At 29.4% G+C, this 10,256-nt stretch overlaps 1 protein-coding gene across 1 annotated transcript; it reads right to left on the bottom strand.

Annotated features, from left to right (window-relative positions):
- Nucleotides 1–1,389: 1,389 nt before the first annotated feature.
- Nucleotides 1,390–7,132, bottom strand: LOC110653922 (probable pectinesterase/pectinesterase inhibitor 25). Its single transcript, XM_021809732.2, has 3 exons — nt 6,399–7,132; nt 2,628–2,961; nt 1,390–2,146 (listed from the first exon to the last, which is right to left on the bottom strand). Exons 1-3 carry the CDS (start codon nt 7,047–7,049, stop codon nt 1,449–1,451), a joined length of 1,683 nt encoding a protein of 560 aa, XP_021665424.2. The 5' UTR covers nt 7,050–7,132; the 3' UTR covers nt 1,390–1,448.
- Between the last annotated feature and the right edge of the window lie 3,124 nt (nt 7,133–10,256).

The following is a 10,256-nucleotide window of genomic DNA, read 5'->3' as shown; positions in this document are numbered from 1 at the left end:
TTTTTGAAAAAATTATTTATTTGTTATTTAGAAATATATTTTTTTAATAATCTTTTAAAATTAACAACTCACTTTTTGGTTATTAAATCAGTTACAAATAACAACCGATTTACAAAATACTTACCAAATTGCAAAATTAAGGCTGCCAAATTTTTTGCAATCAAAAGTAACTGATTTTAGGTGCTAAATTAGTTACTAGTAGCAACTGATTTTTTTTATCAAAAATTTTTTTTTTAAATTTAATTGATAGAGCAATCAATTTGATTATTGGTTGTCATTTGCAATTAGTCTCATTGCATCCAATTGAATCGATTACTAAATCAATTGTTAAATCGATTAGTAACTGATTTTAATAAATTAGCAACTAGATCGGTCAGTTACTAATCTGATTTTTTTAAGTAAATTATGTTTGGAGATGCCATTTAATAATATTTTTTTTGGAGGTTTAAGTAGTACATTTAAGTATGTATATTTGTGCATGGTTAATTAGTATGAAATTCAATTAGATTTGATGATTTAATAAAATAATATTTAGTTAGGCATATTTGTGTAGGATAATACATTCTTTCATCCGAAGGCAGGTAGTAATAATAATAATAATAATAATAATAATAATAATAATAATAATAATAATAATTATTATTATTATTATTATTATTATTATTATTATTATTATTATTATTATTTAGAGTGCCATGTCATGCTATATGAGTACATAAGTAAAAATATATATATATATATACATTTAATTAAAATCTCTTAACTTTAGAAAGTATAATTTGAGTCCTCAATGTTTTTATTCATTTGATAAGATTTGAACTTCAAACTTCAAAAATTTGAAAAGATGACTCAAATATTATTTAAATTAAAGTTCATTTATCTTTAAAATTTAGTAATTAATAAAATTTAATACAAATCTAAATATTAGCCAAACAAAATATTTTGAAATTTGAAATTCATTTTATTAATAAAAAAATATTTTTAAATTTATAAATTTATTTTAAATTTAAAGCTTAAATTCAAATCCATGTATCGAAATGCAATCTCAATGATTTAAGATAATTGTAATAAGTGGATTTCTATATAGTTACTGTTGGTTTTTGCTTCTGAACATTTGTGAATTGTTATTGAAATGTAAAATCACAAATACAAAATTAAATGTAGATTTTAATCGTGAATATCTTTATTCTAGATTTTTTTTTTTGGAAAAATTTACTCTTAAGTTTATTAAACAATAATATAAACATTAAATAAATAATGTCTTTATTATAAGAATGTATAGATTGCATGAATAATTAATGTGATTGTACATATGCAATCAACAGATTGATTGTAATTCACATACCCTATTAGTTTCCTGCTCTGAAAATTAGTGAATTGTTATACAGATGCAGAAATGCAAAATTAAATATTAATCTTTACGAAGTTTGAATAAGATTATACAGGAATTAATTATAAAGCAGTCCTCCATAAAAAGGAATGTCAGTGTCAGGCAACCAAGTATCTCCCATTGTGAAATTATGAACTGTAAAATTCACAGCTTGTGAAACATTCATCAGATTATAACCTGGCCACTTCACTCGCATAGTTGTATTAGCTCCAGGCCCATAATTCTTGAACTCCCCATAAAATAGTGTGTCTAATCCAGTAGTCCCATTCCATTCAAGCCATCCATCGGGAGCAATTAGATTGCCGATGTACGATTGCATATAGACAGTTCTCGAGTACTCCTTCCAAGGTCGACCCAGATAATTTAAGGTTGAGTTCAAGTCCATTGCCAAATCTGGTGCAGCTTCAATGGTGCAATTGTGTATGGAGATACCTGTATTTTGATTAGGATCAGTGCGGCCTTGGGCTGTGAAGGCATTCTTCTGGTTAGGCAATGGTTTGCGAGCGTACAAATTGCAACTCTGGAAGACAGCAGCAGAATTGCCAAAAATTAAATCCACAGTTCCATATATGTCGCATTCCCTGTAGAATTGTCTCATGGAGTGGACATAAAGAGTATCTTGATAGCCTTCGAAACTGCAACGATAAAATGTGGACAAATCTGCATTATTCCTCACTGCTACTGCTTGGTGCTTTTCCGGACCAGCTGTATTCCTGAATGTGATGTCTACGGCAATAAATCGCTCCCCAGAAACAGCTGAGCAACAAGTTCCAACAGAGAACTAAGCATTTTTAGAATGATGCAATCTAATCAATTAAAAATTCAATCAATAAATGAATTAAGAAATAGATCAAGAGACAAAGAGATAGGTTCCACGAGTACAAATTTGATGAATTCCGCATGCAATGTACTATGTAGGTTATGACAAAAAATTTTTTAAAGAATTTTATATTGGGTTTATTGTTGAGTTTTTTTTTTAATATATTTTTTATATTACAAACTAAATAGATAATGTTTAAAAATTAATTATAAGTTGATAATACCTCGGATTGTACCTAAACTGTCCAAAAATCATTTTGAACCAGAGCCAATCTGAATCGTGAGATCAGCTAAACCAGCGATTCCAATTTATATTATAGGAACAGAGCTAGTCCATTTCCAGGTCTACGTCTGAGAATACCCTGATGTAATTAAAAACTAAAAATAGAAGCACATTAGAGGTGGATAATTAAATTACCGAAGGTTGAGGAATTAAAAGTTGTCCAGCCATCCACCACACTATGGTTTCCTGTGATGATAGTTCGATTAATTCCATCTCCAACGAGCAATATGTTGTTCTTATGTTTGGGCACAATGACATATTCTTGGTAGTATCCTTCTCTTGCATAGATTACAAAATAGCCATCTTCAGGCTTCGAATTATTTGGAGCAATAGCTACGGCATCTCCAATGGATGTGAAGCTGCCCTCGCCATAAGGGCTGACGATTACTGTGTCGTTTATGAGAATCCCATTGGCCTCCAAATCAGCAAGATTGCGTCCTCCACTGGAGCTTTTAGTTTTGCGTAAAGCCTGCAGAATATCGTTCAGTGTAGTCAATGTATATAATTAGCCGTAAAAGAATATGCAATAAATTGTATGCATATATACTTATTTATCTATATTAGGAGTCGATTTGGCCTTTGAATCGGGCTTAGTCTTGTCTGCACATTGGACTGGTATTGAACCGGATTATAGGAGGCCAGTTAGAGACGCCTTTTGAGATCTTGAATCGAAACAAAATAAACATCGACCCTTCCAATTGTCGGTTTCTACTCAGCTTAAATCAAATTTATTAATAATAATAATAATAATAAATTACAGCTTACATGAATCAAATCATTTTCGAATCAAAATCAAAATCAACAAAAATCATAACTGAAATTAGCTAGAATTGGGGCTAACTAATTCGATTCAGATTCATCCCTTAATTTTATCCTAAATTTATCAATTTGATTTAAAATCAACCGAAGTAAAATAGTGATATCACATTAACATATTATATGATATGACAAATTAATAGAACAAAAATAGTTATACAATTGTATTTATTTTTTAATAATAATAATAACTATCCAGTGGTTGTCACTTTCAAAGACTCACTTATGTTTTCTAATTTATCATGGGTGGTCAGCATTTTTTTTTTTTTTTAGAACAAAGGAGTGGCCAGGTAGATTAAATTTATGGAGCATTTCATATTTTATCCAATAAAAAACAAAAATTATTCAGTTAAAATAAATCATAATTTTAATAAAAGAAAGTTCATAATTAGGGATAGCAGCATGGCCAGTTCTTAAATGCCCTACCGTCAACGTGCAAAGCGCATGTGAAAAGTTGGCAGCGGTGCAACTGTTATATTGATTTCTGTTAAGAGAAATTATTTCGCGTTTTCAATGTATATATATTTTCAATTATAATTACCTAAAATTTGAATTTTATATTTTAAAATATATTTTTTAAATCTATTGTATGAGTTTTCTTTTCTATTTTTTATTATGCGACAAATTGAACCCACGTGGTGGTCTCTTATTATTCTTCTAAGGTGAACGTGATGTGTTTTGTAGTGACTAAGATCTTTGACTTAAACCACTTCCTAATGCAAAAGTCTAATACCTTACCAAAGCCCATAAATATATAAATTTGTTTTGCTTTTACTCTGTGTTGGGGAGGGTGAACAGCCTTCCTTATTTGGAAGGGAAGAAAGAAAGAAATAAATAATTTTTATTTTAAATTTAAGATATAAATATATAAATTATATTATATATATATTATGTCTTAATTTTGTAATAAATTAAGTTTAAGGTTTTATTTATTTTTATGAAAAATAATTTATATATAAAAATATTTTTTTATAAAATTGTTTTTATATTTAATTATAATGTTAAATTAATATTTTTTATTCAAAAAATTTCCATTAAATCAAAATTATGTGTTCATAACATACATATATAAAAATTTTCACATTTTAATAAAATTATCAATATTCAAAAAATAACTTTCTCTTTTAAAAAGAGAAATTCATATTTCTTAAAAATAACTTATTAATTTTTCTTTAATTAGAAGTATTTTATGCTAATTTATTTTTAAATTTTTTAATATTAAAAAATATAAAAATATTTTTTAAAATAAATGAAGCTATATATATATTCTGAACCAAAATAACCATAATTTTTCCATTTCCTTAATTTGGGTTTTACCCAACTTTGAAGAGAAAGTGCGCCCGACATAGCATATACCTAATTTTCCTCTAATATGATTATTCATATGTGGGATAAAAAAAAAAATTAATAAATAGTGAAGGATTGGTGTGAAGCTTTATCATTAACAAAAAATTATTTTCTCTTCATTTTCCTCGTTTGTCTCCTGAATTCAAATAAATTCGTGAAAGTAATTTTCCTTCTTTTTATTTTCCACCCCCTCATCTTCCCTTTTTCAAACATGCATGATGTTAATGTTTTTATAAAGTGACTTTAAAAGTTGTACTTTCTGTATTTTAAGTATTTAAATAATCACACTTATTTTATTTAGAATTTTAAAATATCTAGATTTTAAATATATTAAACATTTAATTTTTATATGCACAACGCACAATTAGATTTTGATGATATATAGCGCAATATACTATTCCATATTAATCATTTAATTTATAAATTATTCAATTTTTTTATATAATCTTTTACAAATGGATTTTGATATATTTTTAATTTTTTTTTCTTAATGAAGAAAAATCTAAATTTTTGGAAAATTTATAATTTAATCTAATTATTTCAATTTTGATAATATAAGTCATTGAAAAAATTAGTCAAAATATTTATGTAATAAATAAGAATTAAACTTTTAATTTTATTTAGTTCCGCAAAATTAGGCGTACAACACAGCCTCTTCCCTTACTATAAATTTGTTGATACAGATTGGTCAAAATAGTTAGAATTAGAAATTTAATTTTGATTAATTAAATAAAATTATAATAAATATGTTTAAATTGTTTTTAAACTATCAATACTAAAACGATTCAATTAAATTGTAATTTCATAAAAATATTTTTATATAAATAGAATCTAATGAAAATATCTATTTATTGTTTCTTTCGAAATTTATTAAGAAAAAGAAAAGATAATTTGTCACTGTCTGAAAACTTCTTAAAGTGGGTGTGTGTGTATATATATATATATATATAATTTAATTAATTTTTTAAAAAATTTAATTAATTTTTTAAAAAATATAATTAATTTTATTCAAAATTTTATAATTTTAAAAATAATTTTATAATATTAATTTATTTTTTTATAAGATCAGATACGAAATTTAGTACTGCTTTGCATGGTAAAGATAAAAAATAATAATAAATAAATAATAAATTGCTTGCTTCAGAAGTGGGATATAATATAATAGTAATGCATTAATTTTCATGAAACTAATACCTAGGAAAACATTCCCACTCTAGAAAGCTGACAACCTAACAAGCCCTGGCTAAAAATTCACCAGGTCATATTTCATAGACTTTGACCCTTCTTATTAATTACATTATATCATACTTTTTTTTTGTCTAGTCACAAAATTTTTTAAATATATTTTAATTAAAAAAATTTTGTTTAAAATATATAGTTAGATCCAAAATCTTAAGTTGAATAAATAATATTTAATCTCTCTTTTATTTTACATGTTAGTGTAAATTTTATTTAATTTCTGTAATTTTAAAATATAAATTATATAATCTTTCTATTTTCTAAAATTTTGAACTATTTAATTAGTTAAGTAATTTTTTGTAAATATATTGATTAATAAAAAATTTAATTTAAATTGGATAGAATGACTAAAGAGTAATTGTTTCCAAATATTTTCTTTTTTAAAATTTATGATGAATGTGGTTTATATATATATATATATATATATATATATATATATATATATATATATATATATATATATATATAATTTCTCTGTAAAATTAAGTAGAAATTAGTAAATACCTTGATCAGAGCTTCGAGAGGTTCATGGAGTCCTCTGTTTGAGAAAACCCTTTGTTCATGACCACCCTTTTTATTCTTCTTTTTTTTCTTCAGTGCATTCGTGACAAGCCCAAGAGAAACGCTGTACAACTTCGTAACATTGGAAAGAGGACTGTACAATGAACTCACAATGCTACTCTTGGACTCCACCAATTCATCAAAACAAGTGTGCTGGTTCGTCAATATTCCACTCAGAAAACTATTCACTCTTTCTACCATCTCATCCTTCAACACCTCCGCCGATTTAAACTCTGTCGATAACGTCTCCAAGTAGTCCACATTCAGATGGGTCAGCTCGCGGCAATCTTCTAAAGCCCCAATCTCCTCGTGGCTCAGTTTTGAGAGTTGCTTACTGTGGGTCAAGTGGTGGTTTATCACTTTGGATAATCTTTGTGCTTGTTTTAGGCACTGTTTGACTGAAAACTTGCCATAGTCGTACGGATTCGAGGGTAACGAGCCAAAGTTTGATAAGATCGAACGGCAGAGCTTGGGATAGAGGGTGGATTTGCAAGCTAGGGAAGGTGACTGTGGTGGGGACTGGGAGCAGACTAATGAAGCTGAAGAGAGTAAAAGGAGACCAAAGCAGAGAAAAAAGAAGGAAAGGTTTTGCATTTTCGATTTGGTTTATTACTTCTACAACAGATATACAATTTTTGTATTAAGCTTGCGTGAAACTTAGGTGGTTTTGCATTGTTGTGAATATATAGCCAAAACGAGTAGGAATAGAGTGGCAGTCAGGCATAATTCAATGGTTAAAAAGTTGGAATTTTCATTCTCCTAATTTAAAAAAAAAAAAAAAAAAAGGGAAAGCGCGTGATAATTATTAAGGGTTGTGCATAAATGCTTTCACGAGTAGGAACGTGCAAAGGAAGACAAAATTGATGGAATGCGTGATTTTTGAATAAAACGGGAAACAGAATATAGTACCGGTGGCGCGTGTAATTTGAGCCAGTATTTGCGCTCCGTTAGAGGCTGCTCCCCCTTTTTTAAGTCCTGATACTACTCAAACTTTCTTCTCGACTAGGATGTTGACACGTGGAGCTCGTGTAATGCTTGAAAAATTGAAGTTCCATGGAGAAATATGGTAGTGGAGTTGAAAGTCCTAACAGAAGGTTACCGTTGAAGGAGCCTTCAACGAGGAGATTTCTATGATTAAGTCAGTATATGGTTGAGAATTATGTAGGGTTTTCTTGACCTCTATTGTGTTGATCCTTTTAGTTCAAGAGTAATTTTATATGGATAAGTTGATCCATATTTAATGTGTTACAGTAAGGATAAGTTTTATAATTTCATATTTAAAAATATTTATATTTTTATATTATTACCTCTCCATATATTTTTTAGAAAAAACTTGAGGGATCAAGTGAATCCACATTTATTGTGGATCAATAAGGTCATTTATGTAATTTTATTCACTGAAAATTTATACTTTTACACTATTGCCCTTATAGAGATTTTCCTAAAATAATGTGTAGAATTTGAATTTCAAATTACAAGTTCTCTCTCATCCATTAAGTATTACAAGTTTCAAGATACAAATTCTCTTTCATCCATTAAGCATTACAAGTCTTAAGAGCAAATTACTACTTTTTATTCACATACCAGTTAATTTATGTCTGCCACTTTAATTTTTTCTACCTCTATATCATTTATCCTTCTTCTACCTTTACATATTTCTCCTTCTTTATTTCATCTCTTTCTCCATATTCTATACGCCTCATTGTTCTATTTACCACATTTCTCTCAATTTTTTTCATTATTTTGTTGTTGAAGGACATCTTCATTTTTCATTCCTTCAAAATGTCGACCCTCCCTGTCTATGCGCCCCCCTTTCTCCATTAAAAACATATTCATCTTCTTATTCTTTTTTATCAAAAGGCTCCCTTTATTTTAATCTTCAATTTTTCACTTCTTCATCTTCATCTTCATCTTATTTTTCCCACTCCCTTCTTTTTTTCATTAGATTCATCTTTGGAGTTGTTTTCATCTTCAAATAAGATAACATCTGTAACACCCTCCCGGTAACCACTCCGTACATTCTACTGTTCCGGAGACCGGTGTCGGTCCGGACAGCTAGAACGTCCGGAAAAATATTTAAACTAAAGTCAGGAACCCTAATTAAGTTAAATATTAATAAGAAAAATTTAGTAAAAATTTTAGAAATAAAATATAACTGAGTCAAACGAGCCGGTGCCCAAGCGATGGGTCACCGGAGGGAAGTTGCGGTTCTCGCAACGAGGAGCCCTAGACCCGGGGGAAAAATTATAAAATAATTTTTGGGACTCCAGAGAAGGGTTATTGAGGTTCCTATAGCATTAGAATGCCAAGAAAATACCTAGAAAAATTTTTCAATCGGTACAGCCAATTTTGACCCGTGAAGCCAAACGGAGGGCATTTTGGTCATTTCGCCTTCCGAGGTGATTTTTGGCCGACTTGCCCAGTTGAGTAAATAATTAATATGAAATCAAATATGAAGAAATATTACTAGAAATGAAAATTGAAATGAGTAGTGAAAGAAAAGAAAAGAAAATGCAAAAATAAGGCAAAAATGACATCATTTAAAAATTTGGACCAATCACACTTAAGCCATCCTTTGACTAACAATTAAAAAGACAAATGAAGACCAAATTCAACAAAGAAACCAGCAGCCATCCTCCTCGCCTTAGTGCAGCCGAAATCCCTCTTCAACACCCTCCATTGATGTTCACTCCAAAACTTCAATTTCTCCTTCATTTCACCCTAAAACCCTAGTTCCCTTTCACTAAAATTTGTTCTAGTACCTTGCATAGTCTTTTGGCAGCCAAGGAAAGGAAGAAAAGTGAGGTTTAGGGCTTTGGAAAAATCTGCCCAAACAAGGTTAGTGCATATATACAATTAAAGCTTTTTAAATTCTATGTTAGAGACTTGGAATAAGTAGGAATTTATAACTAAAATGAATGAAATCTATGTCTATCCATGCCCTAAGTTTTGGCAGCCCTATTGAATGAAAAGGTATGAGTGTTTTGATGGACTTAAAGTGGACTAGATATCAAGATTAAACCATGTATGCATGTGATTATTGAAAGAGATAGTTAATTAAAGCATGTTGTGAAAAATTCATATGGAAATTAGGGTTTGGAAAGGTGAAAGTGTGAATTGGCTTAGGAAATTGTTAGGGCACATTGTAATGGTCAATTAGTGACCATTTTAGATGTATTGACCATAAATGGGACTGAAAAATACCATGGCAATGTGAGGTTGCAGGCTGCCCTATGGACAGCAGCATAGGGACTGAAATTTCAGTCCCTTTGCACAGCCATAACTTGGGCTGTGCTAGTCCAATTGATGTTTGGCCAATTGGACATGAAACTAGGCTTATAATGGCACATTTTTGCTGAAGAAACCATGCCCAAAAGACCAAAGCAAAAGGGTCAAAACTCAGCCACAATCCGGAACCCTGAAACTGAATTCTGCAGAATTTGCCAAATGAACAGTAACTGTTCATTTGGCCATAAATCACTGTAGATTTGGTCAATTGGCCTGAAATTTTTACAGCAAGAAGTTAAGACATAGACAAACAACTTTCATGAAGGAACCTATCCCAAATTATGGCCAGAACCCATTCAACCAAGTGACTCAAGCTACTGTTCATGCACTGTAGATATGGTAAATTTCTGTAGAGTGCATATCCGGACAGCTTGGGTTTTTGAGCCATATCTGGAGCTACAAAACTCCAAATGGAGTGATTCAAAAAAGGAAATTCAACTAGACAAAATAAGGAACAACTTTTATGTTTTACATTTCTTCAAATTCCAACAGTAACAGTGTCCAATGGAACAG

Source organism: Hevea brasiliensis, chromosome 14, assembly GCF_030052815.1.
Source record: "Hevea brasiliensis isolate MT/VB/25A 57/8 chromosome 14, ASM3005281v1, whole genome shotgun sequence".
Classification (NCBI taxonomy): Eukaryota; Viridiplantae; Streptophyta; class Magnoliopsida; order Malpighiales; family Euphorbiaceae; genus Hevea; species Hevea brasiliensis.
The sequence above is the reverse complement of the archived record's forward strand: the minus strand, read 5'-3'. Positions and strand labels throughout refer to the sequence as shown.

Coding starts and splice junctions, on each gene's coding strand:
- LOC110653922 (XM_021809732.2), bottom strand. CDS start 7,049: ATGCAAAACCTTTCCTTCTTTTTTCTCTGCTTTGGTCTCCTTTTACTC. Junction 2,962..6,398: donor CTCTCGAAGCTCTGATCAAG/GTATTTACTAAT, acceptor GATATTCTGCAG/GCTTTACGCAAAACTAAAAG. Junction 2,147..2,627: donor TTTTAATTCCTCAACCTTCG/GTAATTTAATTA, acceptor CTTGTTGCTCAG/CTGTTTCTGGGGAGCGATTT.